The sequence below is a fragment of the Ruditapes philippinarum genome, unplaced genomic scaffold (assembly GCF_026571515.1).
Source record: "Ruditapes philippinarum isolate M1 unplaced genomic scaffold, ASM2657151v2 ctg1786_1_1_1_1, whole genome shotgun sequence".
In the NCBI taxonomy this organism is placed as follows: domain Eukaryota; kingdom Metazoa; phylum Mollusca; class Bivalvia; order Venerida; family Veneridae; genus Ruditapes; species Ruditapes philippinarum.
In genome coordinates, this window is record NW_026858083.1 from 270,330 (window position 1) to 290,401 (window position 20,072).

The following is a 20,072-nucleotide window of genomic DNA, read 5'->3' on the forward strand; positions in this document are numbered from 1 at the left end:
TAAGAAATGCTGAAAAATACGATTATATATACGTATGTATGTGGTAATAATCTGAACAAGTACAAGTTTGACTTACTGGATACTTTCACATGAGTCCATCACAGTGACTTTGTGCCTCGGAGAATTTAAATCCAACTTCATGTTACAGGTAAGTCTCGTTTAATTTACCAATGGACGTACAACGTAGTCCTATCAAGGAAGAAAGCAAAACTAGATCATATATGGTTCAATTGTGTTTTTTTTTCTTAAAACATATAAAACTGGTTAACTTCACCCATTTATTTTAAGTTAAAATATTTCAACAAAATCGAGAGTGATAATGATGAAGATGATAATAATAATGATGAAGATTATAATTCTAATGATGATTCTAATGATGATAAAATTGATCATCAGTATTATGATAGTGGAGGTAAGGATTATGGTGGTGGTGATAGTAAGATAATAATGGTGATGATAGTGGTGGTGTAAATGATAGTGGTGGTAGTAATGTTGATATTGGTGGTGATAATTATGATGGTAGTGGTGGTGAAATGGTGGTAGCGGTGACGCTGGTAATGTTGATAGTGGTGGTGATGATAATGATGGGAGTGGTGATGATGATGATGATGATAGTGGTGGTGGTGATAATGATGATATTGTTGGCGCTGGGAATGTTGATAGTGGTGGTGGTGATAGTGATGATAGTGGTTGTGTTGATAATGATGGGAGTGGTGGTGGTGATAATGTTGATAGTTGTGATGGTGATAGTGATGATAATGATGGTAGTGGTGGCGCTTGTAATTTGATAGTGGTGAAAGTGATAATAATGATAGTGGTGGCGCTGGTGATGTTGATAGTGGTGGTGGTGATAGTGATGATAATGATGGTAGTTGTAGCGCTGGTGATGTTGATAGTGGTGGTGCTGATAGTGATGGTAGTGGTAGTGCTGATGATGTTGATAGTGGTGGTGGTGATAGTGATGATAGTGGTGGCGCTGGTCATGTTGATAGTGGTGGTGATGATAATGATGGTAGTGGTGGCGCTGGTCATGTTGTTAGTGGTAGTGGTGATAATGATGGTAGTGGTAGCGCTGGTCATGTTGTTAGTGGTAGTGGTGATAATGATGGTAGTGGTGGCGCTGGTGATGTTGATAGTGGTGGTGATGATAATGATGGTAGTGGTGGCGCTTGTAATGTTGATAGTGGTGGTGGTGATAGTGATGGTAGTGGTGGCGCTGGTCATGTTGATAGTGGTGGTGGTGATAGTGATGATAGTGGTGGCGCTGGTGATGTTGTTAGTGGTGTTGGTGATAGTGATGGTAGTGGTGGCGCTGGTCATGTTGTAAGTGGTGAAGGTGATAATGATGATAGTGGTGGCGCTAGTGATGTTGATAGTGGTGGTGGTGATAATGATGGTAGTGGTAGCGCTAGTCATGTTGTTAGTGGTAGTGGTGATAATGATGGAAGTGGTAGCGCTGGTGATGTTAATAGTGGGTGGAAGGTGATAATGATGGTAATGGTGGCGCTGGTCATGTTGTAAGTGGTGGTGGTGATAGTGATGGAAGTGGTAGCGCTGGTGATGTTGATAGTGGTGAAGGTGATAATGATGATAGTGTTGGCGCTAGTGATGTTGATAGTGGTGGTGGTGATAATGATGGTAGTGGTAGCGCTGGTCATGTTATTAGTGATGAATGTGATAATGAAGATAGTGGTGGCGCTAGTGATGTTGATAATGGTGGTGGTGATAATGATGGTAGTGGTAGCGCTGGTCATGTTGTTAGTGGTAGTGGTGATAATGATGGAAGTGGTAGCGCTGGTGATGTTGTATAGTGGTGAAGGTGATAATGATGGTAATGGTGGCCATGGTCATGTTGTAAGTGGTGGTGGTGATAGTGATGGAAGTGGTAGCGCTGGTGATGTTGTTAGTGGTGAAGGTGATAATGATGGTAATGGTGGCGCTGGTGATGTTGATAGTGGTGAAGGTGATAATGATGGTAGTGGTGGCGCTGGTCATGTTGTAAGTGGTGGTGGTGATGGTGATGATAGTGTTGGCGCTGGTGATGTTGATAGTGGTGGTGGTGATAGTGATGGTAGTGGTAGCGCTGGTGATGTTGATAGTGGTGGTGGTGGTAATGATGGTAGTGGTAGCGCTAGTTGTGTTGATAGTGGTGTTGGTGATAGTGATGATAGTGTTGGCGCTGGTGATGTTGATAGTGGTGTTGGTGATAGTGATGATAGTGCTGGCGCTGGTGATGTTGATAGTGGTGTTGGTGATAGTGATGGTAGTGGTGGGGCTGGTATTATGTTGAAAGTGTTGATAATGTTTACACCTTATATGAATAGAATAACATTTAATATATTTAAAGATGGCCTGCAAATTATTTTCATTACCAGAAAAGTAAACATAGCAAGCGCAATTCAATATGAATTCAATAACAACAGCTTGTTGTTTTTTTTATCCGACATCTTGGATGTTTTTGCCAAGCGTTGTAGACAGTGTTAATTGTTAACATATAAAATCACGAATCTTTATAAACACAATAATAAACGGTGTGTTGGAATATACCGACTAAATCTCGTATTACAATTATGCAAGTTGTCAACCTTGTTTTGGCATCTTCAGAAAAAAAATAATTTTATGTCCCCGTTTACCGGCATAGAAAAAATGTTTTATTTTTCACAACACTACCCCAAAAGAAGCGTCAGTTTATGTAACTTTGAGCGATGGGTCAAATTTCTACCTTTGGTGATTTTTTAGCCGTGATGCCGTAAAAGATAAAAGTAGAAATATTTACGCTATTCTTTTTTACTATTTTCAAGACTTCTAGGCCTTATTTGATATCAGAGATTGATAATCATTGATGATCTTAAACTGTTGCCGATCGCCAGACTTCCCTCTAAGATAAAGGACATCGAACGGTCTCAATGTAAGAGTTTTTTTTTTAATTTCTGAGGCTAATGTAGACTTTTTTACCTGGTCGTCTAAAATCAGTTTGACTTCCTGTAAAATTTACAGAGAAGGACTGAATATAAAAATTTTCATTTCTCATTTTAGAAATTACAAACTAAGATCTGGGAATCTCAATAGCTATTCTAAAATAAAATGTAAAGGATAGATTAGTAGTTCTTGTCATTCTGAAGCAAAATTGTAAGGATAGTTCTATAAAAATGTAAAGGATAGTACTTGCGATTATGAAATAAAATGCAAATTATGGTTTTAAAATAAAATGCACAGGATAGTTCTTTAACATTTTCGTTTGCTGAGATATTTAAGTAAAGTTCTGTTTACCCATACTTCCTTCCACAAAATAATTTCTCATTACATTTTCTAGTGAAATTAATTTACATAACTTACTAGTTTATTCTATACAAGAACATACTGAGTTATAAATTCTGTCCAAAATAACGAGACCGCCAATAAATTCCAAGATGCTGTAAGTTTACTCATGTACATGAATATATGGAAAAATGACATTCAGTACATTGAAAGTACAAATAAACTTAAATGAAATCAATTGTTCTCCATGTATGTGGAGTTAACATTTATTTTCATACCCCCAAACTTTCACACTTTACATAATTAATGTGGTTGGTGGGTTATAAAACTTCGGCCGATTATCCTTTTTTAAAGATACATTGTACTTTTTGTTTCAAGATAAAAGGCGGTTATGTGACTATTAATAAAAAATCTACTGCCTGAATTTTCTAAAAACCATCATAATTCACTTTTGCCCATGTATATATAACTAAAATACCACGTTCGGACGGAGGGGCAGAATCAGTAAATGAAAGAAAAAATAAACGAACTGAATAAAATGTTTGAAGATGAGGGGAAATTTGTCATACTGTAAATATAACTACAGGATTCCAGCGTGGATTTGCTGTAGTTATACCCTAGAGACTGGCAAGTTGGAAACTTTAATACTCTATGATGCCAATTAGTGTGGCTTAAGCAGACGGTCAGCATATAAATGTACCGTTATATTCTCCTTTCATTGCCGGAGAATTTATTTACAAAATAAAACTGTAAATCATCATTAGGGTACGGACTAATTCCGCACACTCCCGCCAATTATCGCCGCCTTATCGTAACGTTATCGTCACTTTTATCATGCACGATCAACCCATAACAATAATACCCATGAAAATAATTTCTCACTGAAACAATTTACCTTTTTGTCGGCTTTACTTTCCATTGCTAACTGTTCGAAGTAGCGCGTGTCTGCGATACACAGTTGCTTTCAATTCTGCTTCTCACATTTTACACATATTACGTACTCCTAATAGACAAGCAGTGTTTGATAAATAACGGTGTTATTACTTTACTTACACATTATCTTTTATGGACTAGTGACGTTAAATAAATTTGCGAACGACCGCTAAAATTCAATGTTAAAGAGATTTAATCGAATATTCTTTTGTTGCTAAAACAATAAGGACAACAACGAATATGACAAAAATACAATCACTTGAGAGAATATAATAATCAGAATGTGATCGAGTCCTTATAAATGCTTAACATTCTATTAGACGCTTTTCATAACTTTAATAGAATTTCCAACTGCGCAACAAACACGAATAAGGTGGTTTTGTATTACGTACTCTAATGCTATGTTCTCACCGCCGATCAGATCAACTCGATCGACCCGATCACATTAATTCCCCGATGATACCCGACCAAGCTGGATTAAATGCACATTCATGACTCCTACACGACCTCAAGTCGACCCGACAACTCACCAACATCCCGACTTCTTCTCGAACACCCAGACCTATACGCGAGTCATACACGATCTCAACTAGACTAACTGGCCTGGACCTCTGCTCGATCGTTGCCAGATTTCCACCCGACCAGATCGTAATGATCGTTATCGAGTCGTGAATAGAAGTCAAGATGATCGTGAACAGATCGGGTAAGAGATGTATACCTGACCAAACTAGATCGTTACACGATTTATTCTCGATCAACTAGGTCTTCTATTTGATCACTATACGATCGCTTCTCGACCGCTTATCTACTCGATCGCTACTCGAATTTTTTTGACATGTCAAAAAAATTCGGGTAGGAAGCCCGAGCCATGCTGACCAAGGTAGACCACTCCGACCACCCCGATCACGCATGCAGGCCGACCTAGACCGGTACCCGATCGCTTGATCGTGCTTGATCGAGTTGATCTGATCGGCGGTGAGAACACGGCATAAGTTATGTTTCATTCTTTCAAGGACTTTGCTTACGCTTCATAAAAAGGTTTAAAATAGAATTAACTTTTGCTTTGTTTTGTTTTGTTTTGTTATACTTCAGTATCATCCATGTATTAAATACATCTACATGAAATGCATCCGTCATTGCCGACGAAAACGCCTGAATATCCGCCGGGACATGACTTCTGGCAATCTATATCCTGGCATGCCACTGTTGTCGTCATCATAACTGGTGTTGTTGTTTTAGTTGTTGGTGATGTAGTAGACAATGTTGTTTCTCTTACCGTCGTCGTCGTTGTTTTCATTGGCGTCGAAGCCGTCGTCGTTTTTATATTACTAGTGGTATGAGTAGTTTTATGGGTAGTTGTTGGAAGCATGTCTGTATAGATAAGACAAGAAATATTACAGTGAATTTGCACACTCATGACTTAGATATGAGCTTTAACAATATTTAAAACCAATGAAATAAGAAATGAAAACTAATTACTAAAACTGAAAAACATTGCGCTTTTTGTATGTACAGGTATAAAATAAATATTAATTACCATATTGACATATAAAATTGTAGGTAAAGGGCCAGAGTCCACACGGTTCGTCCCACCAGTGACCACCGTCCTTGATCTGTAATACCACGCAGTCTTGAGCAAAATGAATCAATTTACTCGGTTCGTCTTTACCCCAATACGTAAATCCATGAAGTCCATCACCTGAAATACACGTATGAACATTAAATAAAACCGAACTAAAAGCTGGAAGTAGGAGGTGACTCGTTGTATGTGAGCTTGTCGACTGAAAACAACATATACCCGAAATTCTAAACAATTTAATGGATAATTTAACATACAGTAAAATTGGTGTAAGGAGGTAGGTCAGTGGAACATTGAGAGCTATTATTTTTGCATCTCAGTTAGTTAAACACATGCTGGAAATTTCATCTGGTATTGGGATGCCAGATGCGTCACGTGCTTTAAAATGACGTCATTTCGGTACATTTTAGAATAAAACTGCATGTCTAAGACGGCTTCATTTCGCCTGTAAATTCATACACTACTGTAACAAAATAGTTACGTATTAAATGACATTAATTTTCCATGAACAAAAAATATTTTGAGGTAAACCATTAAAAATATGGAAGAATATTCAAGAAAATAAAATGTGAAAAGCCCCGTTACTTCGGGACAGATATTCTAATCGGGATGCATCATTTGACATATAATTTACAGTATGTTTGCTATTCCAGCACACTTCACATTAAAGTCAATATTTCAAATGTCTTGCTCTTTAAAAGTACTGACATTGTTTTAGTGTTTTTACATATGTATTTTATGTACTTACAAGGACAAACTGGCAATCGTTAGGGGAAACCTAACCTATTGGGATCAAATATTTCTCTTGAAAATGACTGAAATATTGTCTGTACTGTAGAACAAATAATGGACCCATCTCCTATTATATTCTTAAAGAATTGAAATATAAACTGACCGTTTTCCCAGACATAATGGTTTTCATTGGACCTGTCATTGAGTCCTATCCACAGCCCCTTCGAATCCGGGGAAAACTGTTGCCATTCTACAGCCTTCATCAGAAACTTCTGGGTACCAGAATCGGGAATTGACACTAGAGTACCGCCCCGATGGTGGCAGTAGTCCCTTAAGTAATATAAAACAGATTATAGTAATTGTTAAATTGACTCATGGTGGTGGGTTACATTAATAACCTTGAATATACAGGTACATACACCTTAAGAAATATGTGACCGTTGTATATCATATCAAATCGATCATATTCATTTAAGGTTCAATGGTAAGTAAAACTACATATAATCTTTCCACATTAATTTTAAATTGTCTGCAGTAGCCCTGAACCTAAACGTATTTGACATTAATGTGATATCTGTTTAATATTATGATAATCACATTTACATAAATCCATCAAAATGCAGTATCTGAATATGTAGAAGGAACTCAATTATGTCATTGTCATTATCAGATTAGTACAGAACAAAGAGCTTTACTCAAACATAATGGTTCGTATGCCATTCGTTCTCCATCGTAGTTGTATATATGTGCAAAAGTTGACAATTACTTAACTATAGTATAACAACACTTGTCAACATAAGGTAACTACTTCTACAGTAATGTAAGATGTCCTCCTAATCTAGCACATTATAATCGCTCATAGAAGGCACATGTTTAAATTCCTCAAACGTTTCAACAAGTAACATAATATCATAAATGACAAAAAGGACATCAAGAACGAGGTTAGAAACCTTGCATCACTCCAATACGTTGGATTGCCGACTACAAACTCTATACAATACTGGCCATACGTGAAGAGTCTAGCTGATCGGTGTATAATAGGGGGACATCTGTAAAGGTTGCGGTTGAAATCGTCCAATAGAAACCCTAACCCTACAATCAAACAATTTACAAAGTTATATACTCTTTATTTCCACTTTTCAACAGAAAATTGTTGTTTTTTAACTTTATTTTGACGTCATCACATTTATTACCTATAAGATATTTTTGATAAGAAAAAAAACTGTGATTGAAGTAAAAGTAGCTTTAAATAGCTCGCCGCTATGATGATAAAAGTAATGGTGTCACAATAAAGTTAAAAATAACTATATATATTTTATTTTTTGCGATTCTTTTTAATTAAAGATATTGTACACACATTTAAAAATCTTTAAAATCAACAATAAAAATGTTTCCTCGTTCTACTGAAATACTGTATATCCGTCTTGTTGTTGCAAAACAACAATATTATGAAATAGAATTCGAATTACAAATCAAGTTAGATCTATATTCAATATTGAGCAATAAAGCTTACCAGTGTGTAGCACAAAAATTACTAAAAGTAATTTCATTTTGTGATAGGAAAAACAATAGGTCAACTATGTATCTGTCATACCGTACTTTATTCATGTACACTGTGTAAAATCTTATCTCCTGACATTTAAATACAAGCATACATATCATTATAATTAAGAAGTTTTAAATTTAGAAGTTGTTGATATTACAAATAAATTACCGTTTTGGGTTCGAGTCCCACCAGAACAAAGATGTCCTCTTCTACAGATTGACACTTGGTGGAATCCTGCACATTGGGACACTTGAGGGAATATCCAGCACAGAGTGACGATTGAGGGAAGGTAGATATCGTCTACAAAATGACACTTGAGGGGAGGTAGATATGCTGCACATAGGGACACTTAAAATAAGGAATTCAGCTTGTACATATCGACACTTGAAGGAAGGTAGTCCTGTACATAGGGACACTTGAGGGGTTGTAGTTATTTTGTACTTGGGGACACATGAAGGAAGCAAGTTATCCTGTACATAGTAACATTTGAGGTGAGGCATAGGGACACAAGTATCTTTCAGAGAGGCATACAGCCGCCAATAGTTTTTGGTAAATAAAAATTTGGAAAAAAAAGAACTTCTAATGTCGAAAATGTATACAGGGCCCTACTAACCATACGTTTGGCTAGACCAGGGGCTCTCCGGTAGGGAATCTAGCTCTTTTTGATATTTGTCGATAACGATACTCTTCTTTTGCTTCTTATTTTGCATTATGTCTGTCAATACACTTTACTGTATTTGCCTGACAATTTTTGTACGTTTTGTATTTTTCTATTGCAAGCGTTGTATTATGTTTACATGTTTATGATGTCTTGGCCATATTCTTCACAATGAAATTGTTAAATTGGCCAAAGGCATGATATTATGTCGATTTGCTAAAAGAACCTGAACTGAACTGAACGAATGATCAGTGTTACATAATCAATTATGCTAAAAGCTAAATTCATTGAGATATATAGTTAAGAGTGATGAGGTCTTAAGACCTATTAAATGCAGGTCAATTTAATATTTTTAGAGGGAATTGAAAAAGTAGTGGAAAATATAACGGGGTACTTTAATCAAGGAGGAAAGTTTCAATATCATCATTTTTGTATCTCTGCTGCTGCTGCTTGGTTCCATTCCATAAAAATTCTATTCGATAAACATCCTCGGCTTAAGCATATTATTTCTTTTAATAAAAAAAGTCAGAATTAGATAGGATATTGCACTTTTATGTTTATTGCGTCATATATTTACCTGAAACAATATGAAAGTGACAGAGCCAATAAAAGTAACGTTTATAATGAATATATTTTAATACAGAAAATATGGACGATATGCGACGCAAAGACACACTCTCGCCGCAAAACATACCAAGTACGATATGCACCGCAAAACGTCCACATGTGTACGATATGCGACGCAAAACGTCCATACGCGTACGTTTTGCGGTACGGACGTTTTGCGGTGTTACAGGGCCTCCGTCGCCGACTGGTTTCGGCGACCGACTTCAATTAACGCTGTAAGTTCCGACAGAAAACAATCCGGCTAGCTTATAGAAGTTCGGTGTTTCTACTCGAGAAAAATATCCATGTGTGCCTGAAATAATGCACGGAAAGGTCCCAAGGCCTTCATCTACCATTCAAGCTGGTTAGTCACCATCTAGATTACGTGAAATGTAGCGTGAGATAACAAGTTTGCTTCTTTAAAAAGAAGCAAGCGAGAGGTCTTTTTGCAGCTGTAGAAGATTTGTTTGATTCGAAAATATGTGGAGACATTTTTGCGTGAAAGGCACAATAAATGTTTAAAAATTACAATTAGTTAAGAAAATAGAATTTATTTTATATATTGAATATAGTATCATAATGAAAGTTTGTTTTGCAATTTATGTATTTTATGTTTTGAAAGATTATATGCCGGAGAAATGGACATTTTCTTTGCACATCAGGGATATTTTTCTACAAAGAGAACAATTTATGTTATGTTATCAATCATTTCGATTAATGTTTTGGTAAGTATATGGAAACATTTCCTCTGCAACAGAGATTTTCAAAAAACGAACATAAAGTATGTTAATCAAACAATTTTAAGTCCCAGATTTACATAAAAAAATGTTTATATTAATGTTAATGTTTGATTGGAATTAATAGTGTAAAAAGCTGAATGCCTCCAACCACAATATTTCAAGAAAATCAAGCTTGAGGAAAATGTGTGCCATTTGCGACAAAAAGTCTCCGTTGCGTTATTTAGTCATGCCGGTTCAAAAGTAAAAGGAGCAGCAAAATTTCGGTACACGGTTCACTCGGTCATGTAATAGTGCATGGTGATATTGTAGCTAATTACTGTTATTAATATTTTTCGGAACATGATATAGTAAATTCAGAAGACAATAATCGATCTATACAGTTTAAAGGATTATAACGGAATGAACCATTGCTCGTACTTTACAGTAACGTAAATGATATTTTCCGATTTTTTCCTTGTACCGATTTGTTCACTTCGATGCTAATTTTTCGTTTAAGTTGCATTTCGAAGTGGAGCATGCGCATAACAATTTTTGTAGACTGATTCTAATGATTTAAGGCTTAAAATGCGACACATAAGTTCTAATTTGATACGCAAAAATGGATGCCGCCAACAATCATTCTCAATACTGTGGAGAGGTCTGATAACCTCTCCAATTATGATTGTAAGATAGCCAATGAATTCACCGCACATAGCATTGTTTTAGACGGTAAATTTAACTAGTCTAAATGAAATGATGTATAAAATCATTGTGCGCAGCAGATTATTGTAACGCCGCATGACAGCGCTGCCTCATAAACGTTAACGTAGTCGAGTTAGTTTAGTTTGTACTAATTTATTTTAGTCACTCGCGAATCCGTCACTGGAACCAATCAGTGTCAAGTTACTTGCTCAAGTAAGCAACGACTTGCCTCTGATAGGATTTGAACCCATGCGTCCAGTAATTCTTAGATCACTAGTTCGGCGCCTTAACTACTCGGCCACACCAGCAGACATAAAGTGGTCGAGTTCGTTTAAGTGGCGATTTTCAAATGTGACATGGTAATTCAAGCAAGAAAAGACTTTTCGGAGAATATTCCATTTTTTGTCACGCACTTGCTCAGAAACATGTGTGCGCGGATTTGGTATGGAAAGAATAAGTTTTAAAAATTTATTTAGCCTCCTTGAATTCGATCACGTGTCACCCTTTATTATTTTATTGTTGGAGCCGACATAAATATGAATCAACGGAACTCAAAAGATGCCACCTTTTATTTCGCTATGACCCTTAGTATAACCGTGGAAACGATATAGTAATTGAGGAAAGATTTCGAAACCGAATCTAAAATTCATATCGAAAATGATGAACGTCTGTTCGAAATAAAGATAACACTAACAAACAGTTAAAAGCCATAGTATCATAAAATGAAATTAGCAAAGTTTTTCAACTTTGTTCAAAACAATGCCCTCAATAATGAATACATTGAACGAATACAGTATTTTGGTATTTACCTATGCTACTAAACTTGTATAGTAAGTTGCTGACTAAGTTTATTCCACAGTCAACCTAAATCAACAAAAATCATAGACAGTAGATTTCGGATTTGGATATAATTCTGAAATCCGATTTAATTGTCCGTCATTGTGCATTTTAAAATTGATTCTGGCTTTCAGACATGTTTTTCAGTGATTCTTTTACCAAAATAGAATTATTTTTCGGCAGATGTCATCTTTATTCATTATACAAAGATTGCACTTAGCATCACGTGGTAGAACTATTTTCAATTCGTGTGAAATTCGAGATGATATCGAAATATCGTTGAGGTGTTGCAATAAATGTACAATTCAATTGTTTGTAAATAATTTTTCATTAAGTGGGGTAAAGTTACATTGCACTATAACATTTTCTCTACTTCGTTAACAATTATATTTTGTCTTAACTGTTTTAAATCCTAATATACAATCTTAAAAAGTTCCTAAATTTTGTAGATACAGGAAGGTCAAATAAGAGAATTTGATGTAATTGAAAAAGTATCCCCTTAAGAATAGTCAACTTTTTGTGAGGTAGTGTGTAAGAAAGAACCTTAAGTCAATAGGCCTTGCAATTTGAATAGGTAACTATATTATCGGAAGCAAGCCAGGCTTATTCACTGTTCTATACTTTGTTGATGTAGACATAGTAATTGCATGAAATGGTGAAGAAGGTTACATCACAGGACTCCTAGTGCACATAATGCCTCAGAAACAATTAAATTTTACTTCTCTAGAAAGCGCAAACATGAATTTTTATAAAATTTAAATAATGGTTTTAGAGAATATAAGATGTGTTTTACCTGAAGAAAGTAGCTGTAAATGTGAAATAAGTTTTCATGAAAGTAGCAAAATGTTACTGAAGTAGTATTTTGACTTCCATACAAAATACTGATTCGCTATAACTATACTTATTGCCAAAAAAGCAACAGCAAAAAGATGCTTAAGATAATTGGCCTGGATACTATAAAAGTGCACCAAAAACAAAAAGCATTTTCAGAAATAAAAATAAAAACATCTTTATGCATAATGGGCAACAATAACAACTAGACTTGTGAGTGATCAATCTACAAAAATATCAGAGTAATCAATCTACAATCAATATACGAGTTATCAAACTATAAACAATATTAGAGTATTAATCTACAAACCAATCTACAAATAATACACGAGTTATCAATCTACAAACAATATTAGAGTATTATTCTACAAACAATATGAAAGTTATCAATCTACAAACAATATCAAAGTGATCAATCTACAAACAATACACGATTTATAAATCTACAAACAATATATGAGTGATCAATCTACAAACAATACATGAGTGATCAATCTACAAACACTATCAGAGTGATCAATCTACAAACAATACACGTGTTATCAATCTATAAACAATGTTAGATATTAATCTTCAGAAAATACGAAAGTTATCAATCTACAAACACTATCAGAGTGATCAATCTACAAACAATATACGAGTTATCAATCTACAAACAATACAGAGTATTAATCTACAAACCAATCTACAAACAATACACGAGTTATCAATCTACAAACAATATTAGATATTAATCTTCAAACAATATGAAAGTTATCAATCTACAAACACTATCAGAGTGATCAATCTACAAACAATACACGAGTTATCAATGTACAAACAATATCAAAGCTATCAATCTACAAACAATATCCGAGTGATCAATCTACAAAAAATACACGAGTTATCAATCTACAAACAATATTAGAGTATTAATCTACACACAATATCAAAGTAATCAATCTACAAACAATGCAGTGATCAATCTACAAACAATATACGAGTAATCAATCTACAAACAATACACGAGTTATCAATCTACAAACAATATACGAGTGATCAATCTACAAACAATACAGAGTGATCGATCTATAAACGCTCACATCTCACAACTTCAGAACGAAATTCGCTAAATGATAACATTGCCTTATTTCATACCAAACTGTCAAAAATGACAAATATAGTATTTAACCCCGGAAAGATAATAATGCAATAGTCGGAAAGTATCACTTCCTCCTGCGCCTCCTTTAGCGCCACGTGACTGCCATGCGATCGTATCCAGACGACCATAAAGGTCTTTGGCTAGAGACCACGATATCGGCACCCTGCCGTTTAAATTGTTTCTATATCTGAAACTAAATACTTTTCAATGAACAGTTTCCCCAAGTCGTTGAAGTATTTCGAGTTTCTAATGATTGTTTCACCGCTGTTTGCGGAATACCAATGACAAGAAACACGTGCATTCCGGAAGGATGCCATTAATTATCATATCAAACCAAGTTTTTAATAATACGGTTACGCACGATAACGAAAGCGTTACAGTCTTAAGGCTGTATTTAAGATACTTTATATGCTCCGTGGTTTATTTACTTTATCATATCATATCTCTAAAATATTTGATACTGTTGTAAAAACAATACACTTAAACGAGTATACAATAGGGCTTCCGATATTAGGCAAGATCAGTTCTCATATTGAAGCTGTTTTATACAAAAATGTCTCAAACTTTTTTCTTTTACCTTTTCCGGACCCTCACTTCTGTGTTCATAAGTTTTACCCCAGCAATGTGAGGAAAGTAAATATTAAGCTAGATTTATATTAGGTTGATGCTCATACTTGCCTGGTTTTCTGGTCTATAGGCACTATAATTTTGCGGTAGAAAAGCCGGTGTTACGTGTTCACATGGACGTGGCCAGATTCACGGTACGGGAAAGTCGCCATAATTATGACTTGTGATGAGTTCATTGCGTGTAATTCTTTAGTATATTTTATTTGTTCTCTTTAAGCTTCGGTAACTACCTAAAAAGTGAAATAAATTGAATTTAGATTAGGTATATGAATGGGATATATTCTAAAATCTAATTATTACTATACACCATTATGTCCATTTGTCTATTTACATTACTTTCCACCAATAAACGTCTAGAAATCTGTCATGTAAATATAATTAATTTTACACACTGAGTATATCTTGAACATTTACAAGTAGTCGCCGTATACTGTAGCATGTTACGGGAAGTTTTACTATTTTTATAAGATAAGAAAATGGTTCAGGATGAAGAGTGTCTTTGTGCCGATATTATCGTCTGCTGTTAGATTACAGTTGCTTGTCAGACATTCGGCTTTTATTTCTAAGAATCCACCATAAAAGTAGGGTGGTGATATTTATCCGCGATATAACACTAGGGTGGAGTTATTTATACACCTGTCAAACGTGGGCGATCACATTGGTTTAGAAATGTAACATGTTGACTGAGAAGGGAAAATGGTGTTAAAATTAACAAGCAAATTACTTTTATTTTTAATCACTCTTTAAATAGTGACACTTTAATTAATTAAATGTGCTTGCGTGTGGGTTAGACAAAAAGATCAGACCATGTTTTGCAATCTACTAAGACGTCCGTGCGTCAAGCTTCTCTTGGTGCTAACGTGATAACTCGCAGTTCGTGTTAAGAAGGTAACATATATGTCTAATAACTGTAACATATTATTATTTTACAATATTTCATCCTTTATTTGTTCTGAAAATATGGTCGTTATATTTTGTATATATGAACAAATATGAAAATTGAATAAAGACGGAAACTTTTCCGTGATATTGATGACGGGTATTAGTATCGGTTACGTTTCCTTTCAACCGGATCTATGTTGGCATGAAAAGCTGTTTCAAATAGCGGCTGTAAGACCTTTTCATACAATCACGATCGAAAACCTATTATCAAGGTAAATATTTGATTAAATTGTTGAGCCCAACTCTTACAAAAAAGGAACATTGAAGTACGTTATTCCAAGAGATTCCGTACAAACGCCTCATCGACCCAAAGTAAATAAACTCGCAGGTGTTCTGGTATTTATTACTACATGCTATTTTCACAGGGTATTTTTTACTTAGGCGTGTCGATAGGTTTTCATATGTCCCAGCGACCAACACCAACCAAAGTTCGGTTTTAATATTTCGTCACAGACCCCCAAAGCTTGCCATCAGATGCTTTATTTCATCTTTCATCAAGTTCTCCGAAATTTTGAAGAGAGGTTCATCACAAATCTCCAAAACTTTAAAGCAGACGTTTGATTTGATACAAAGATCTCCGAAGCCATTATGCAGGCGCTTTTTTTAATCAGACGTTTGACTTTTTACCAAGTCCATAAATTATACATGTATTACTGTGCCTAGACACTAGACAGAAGTAGGGCGGGACAACTATCCGCTGGTGGGGAGGCACACACATAAAGGCCCATTCAGCCTAAAAATGCTATCACTATTTTTCAAAATCTATTTTATTTTTGATGTCCTTTTACAGTTTCCAAAAAGTTACTCATTGGTCATATTTCTGAACCATCTTTGCGCTTTGGTAATAAGTATATAGTTATAGTTAATTAGTGTTTTGAATGGAAGTCAAAATACCACTTTGTTTACATTTTGCTACCTTTATCAGAAATGATTTTAAACTCAACAGTTTTTTCATCAGGTGATAAGCATCTCACATGTCATAAATCCATTTTTACAACATCATTTAACTCATTTTTTGCACTTTCGATAGAATGAAAAAAAAATTTCCATTGTTTTTCGAATTTTGATAAGCAATACTCTCAAAATACCTGTATGAAAGAAATATGTTTGTATATTTACTTAAAACGGAAGGTGCATGCACAAAATCATTACTAACGGTTTAAACTTATCTTAACAATCGGAACATCTCGGCTATAATTCATAATAACCTCGGACTTAATACGGATTGAAAGTAGTTCTACCACGTGGTTTCAGATGTAAACAAAACTTGAGGGTATATTTGACGTCCAAAGGAAAATTAAGTATATTTCGGTAAAATTATGATCGAACACGTGTCTGTCAATCATAATCAATTTAAAAATGCTCACTGATGTACAATTGTAACCAAATCCGAATAAATGTCAGGTGTATAATTTGTACTTTTGGTTATAATAAGTATATAGATAATGTGGTGTTTACTTTTATATCTGTAAATTTACTTAATTTAGGTGCACTTTTACTCGAGATATTGATGTAAATAAAGTATTCAAATGCAAGCATTAAATTACCATATTTGTTAACAGATTAAGTGTAGACCGAAATACCGTATGAGTTCTGTGTATTCTTTGTGTTCGAAGAATGGCGGAAAGGGCCGAAAAGTTGCGATTGCTTAACATGGCAGCAAAATATTCTTTTCCAAACATTTTATTCTGTTTAGGTACAATATCTATTTGTGTTAATTATCAGAGACAATTTATGTTAAAAGTCTGTCGCGAATCGGTTATAAGATTGTGGAATTTTACCGTTTATAAATTTTATAGAATTATTTCATGTTTATCTACCGTTTATCTATAAAGCCACCGGCTTCCCACAGTGGGTTTTTAAGTCTGTTTATACTCGGCGCCGGAATAACCATATGTCCGAGATAATCGCATCATTGTCGGTTCACTACGGTAGTCACATCGGGGACGTCTTTTTATGCCGAATCTTCTGGGAGCCCGTTCTTCGTTCAATGCCACAGTTTGATAAGTTGTATGCTTTTATATTATATCTTAAATAATAAGGATAAAGTTTTATTTATGCGCACACTATTTCTCTCATTTTTTTATCTCCTTAGTTAGAAAGTTTTTTTGCATATTCTTGTAAAAATCTTTTTCAAAGCTTCAAATAGTCAAATGCGCAATTTTCAGGATTCGTGTTGTTCATAATAATAATAATAATAATAATAATAATAATAATAATAATAATAATAATAATAATAATAATAATGTAGAAATGACAATTTTGCTAGTACTGAAACAGTTTATTCGCTTAAAAATAACACTTAAATTCAAAGCACATTTTACCCTATCATCATATTTGTTTATTCATTTTTTAATTCTGGTATGATTAAAAAATGGTTTTACTTTATGATATCATAATGAACTTTAATGAGAAGTACATAATATTATTAAGTCTGTCTCTGTTCGTTCTTTCCTGATAGTATTTCTACAAAACCATTCGCATCGAATAGAAAAGATTTGCAATTATATGGTGAGTAAAGATGATACGTTGGTAACTTCTGGGTCACATATGTTCTGTGTTATTGTAGTGATAATCAAGTACTCCTTACACTGTACGGAAAGGTTCCAATCAACTGCGGCCATTAATCATGTCACCAAGCATTTCCGTGGCGTTGATGAAGTGGTCCGCAGTTTTCTTCGAAATAATTCACAACAAACGTTATTATCTTGTACAAATTAGATAAATTATTCCATGAAATATGTTTTAAATAATGACGTAGTGCATCAAGGAATGAAAACAACATAAAATAAGAACTGATGGTAGGAGACTAGCTGGATATTATTGATTTGTGTTTTATTTGTAGTTATTTTACAATCCTTAAACGTCATCTTTTCGCGTGATAACTTTACGTAGTAGTTAACAATTCTAACTGTTTATTTGTTAGGGGAATTTCAGGACCTGGTGATTTACAGTAGAATTATTATCTTATATAATTATCTTCACGACAGTCGTACAGGAATAAAAACAACAACAACAAACATTTCTTTAATTTAACAATGTGTATGATCACGAATCTTCATTTTACTTATTAACAACGTTTTTTTATATTACAATAGCTTTCAAAAACTTAACCCTTGATAATATTCTCGGACAGTTTTTCTAAAATACAAAAAAGTTTACATCGTTATGACATTTTTATAACTTCATACATGTATAACATTGTTATTAAGATGTGAAATAAATTCATTTGGAAAATTAAGTGGGATAGAAAAAAAAGCAAAACTTTTATCAGACGTTTTCAGGGTTTTGTTAAGTACCTTTCAAAATACAATAAAATCAATTAACAGTTCATTTGTGTTTATCAGTGCTTGTAAAACAATACTGGTAGTATCTGTTGTTATCAGGCAACTACTCATGTTTCGTTATGGTTTATCAGTCTCTGTGTATTTCATACGGATCTCTAGTAAGTCTGCTATAACTCAAGACGATTAGCAAACAATACATAAAACATGCAAAATGCAAGCGTCTCAGTATTTCTTGATCAAACAATAAAATAATTGCCTTTATCATTATTGTAGCATTAAAAAGGAAATATAGAATCGCAAAAATATAAAAAAAAATATTGTAACTGAACAGTCAGTAGATGTTAAATGACAGGAAACTTATGCCCATTTTACGAATGATCATCTTTTTCTCAAAAAGCAAAACATTGTGTGCAAACGATTCATATTTAACTATCAACCGCTAGTACTTGTATATTTATTGGGCCTATGAGCCTTTGCATAGTGTCACCATAGTTACATTATATTAAAAGTTAAAATCTCTTTGGAAAAACGGAAAACAAAACTTGACTACTGTTTTATATTATTATTTTTATATAATGATGATTGTTATTATAACGGTTTGTAAAATAAAACTTTAACACAGTGTATAACCGCATAAACATCGTTAATCAGCTTTAGTTATATTGTTAGATTTGAGGTTTTTGACGGCCGACTTCTCAACGGTCGACGTGTCAACATGACAGGGACGCTGGGTTTACAAATTCCCTATCAAGGCTATCAGGAGCAGAGTCAATATTTCTGCCCATCATTCCTGCCAAACTACAAGAAATCAGCACCATAAATTGGTGGTAAAATTTTTAAATCTGTAATAAATCAAATGTAACGGCGGTAATTTACGATAACCGTCACGTGCTCTAGTCTCGATATGGATCGCGTGAAAATATCGAATTCTAATTTTATCACGACATCAGATGATTTGTGATAAAGGCGATTAAAAGCCAAACTATCAAATCTCAAAGTCAGCACGTTATGAAATTCCAATTCATTTTTTATTTTGCCATTCAAACGTATGAAAATTTTAAATCAATTTTATATAAAATAGTTTTATTTAAACAAACGAAATATAACATTACAAAAAGTCCATTTGTTTACTCAGCTTCCATATTCACACGATATAATGAATTGAACATATAAGTTCATATAAACATTTTAATTTGCACCGTTTGATTGCAGACATTGATTAAGTAATGCTTCTTATAATTTAAATATAAAACGTAAAGTAAAGTTGTAACATTTTTAGCGGATTGCATCATACAGACATAAGTGTTATTTTCTACAACATTTCTACATTCATTTCTTATGGTGGTCGACTTAGTTAGTCAGCACAACAACTTGTTTCAATATATCATTTAAGTCATAATTTTATTTTATAAAAACCTCGCATTTCTTCAATTTTACAAGTGTTGAATTATCTAAATATAATTTTTGTTTAGTTTTAATTAGACTCCTTGCGTGATGATGATGCAACTGGAAAATGACATTTATGAAGAAAATAAGGTGATAATCCAGACATATAATGGGACAATGTAATAATGTTATAATTTGTTTGTTTAGCGTGACACAGCTAAAGTTGACCAGTATAATCCTCCTTAAATACTTAGTGGCAGGAAAAATCCTTATCCAAAACCAAAGCTG

The 20,072-nt window shown here is 34.1% G+C and overlaps 3 protein-coding genes across 3 annotated transcripts; 2 read left to right on the plus strand and 1 right to left on the minus strand.

Moving 5' to 3' along the window:
* The first annotated feature begins 139 nt into the window (after positions 1 to 139).
* On the plus strand, positions 140 to 1,521 carry LOC132752023 (uncharacterized). The gene is made up of 3 exons (XM_060742278.1): positions 140 to 148; positions 289 to 467; positions 792 to 1,521. The coding sequence occupies exons 1-3, from the start codon at positions 140 to 142 to the stop codon at positions 1,519 to 1,521; spliced, it is 918 nt and encodes a 305-aa protein (XP_060598261.1).
* An 18-nt stretch (positions 1,522 to 1,539) lies between these two features.
* LOC132752031 (uncharacterized) lies at positions 1,540 to 3,879 on the plus strand. Its single transcript, XM_060742294.1, has 2 exons — positions 1,540 to 2,278; positions 3,845 to 3,879. The coding sequence occupies exons 1-2, from the start codon at positions 1,540 to 1,542 to the stop codon at positions 3,877 to 3,879; spliced, it is 774 nt and encodes a 257-aa protein (XP_060598277.1).
* Positions 3,880 to 5,248: 1,369 nt separating this feature from the next.
* Positions 5,249 to 8,145, minus strand: LOC132752032 (snaclec alboaggregin-D subunit beta-like). The gene is made up of 5 exons (XM_060742295.1): positions 8,016 to 8,145; positions 7,453 to 7,594; positions 6,666 to 6,832; positions 5,729 to 5,890; positions 5,249 to 5,562 (listed from the first exon to the last, which is right to left on the minus strand). The coding sequence occupies exons 1-5, from the start codon at positions 8,050 to 8,052 to the stop codon at positions 5,297 to 5,299; spliced, it is 774 nt and encodes a 257-aa protein (XP_060598278.1). The 5' UTR covers positions 8,053 to 8,145; the 3' UTR covers positions 5,249 to 5,296.
* Positions 8,146 to 20,072: the final 11,927 nt, after the last annotated feature.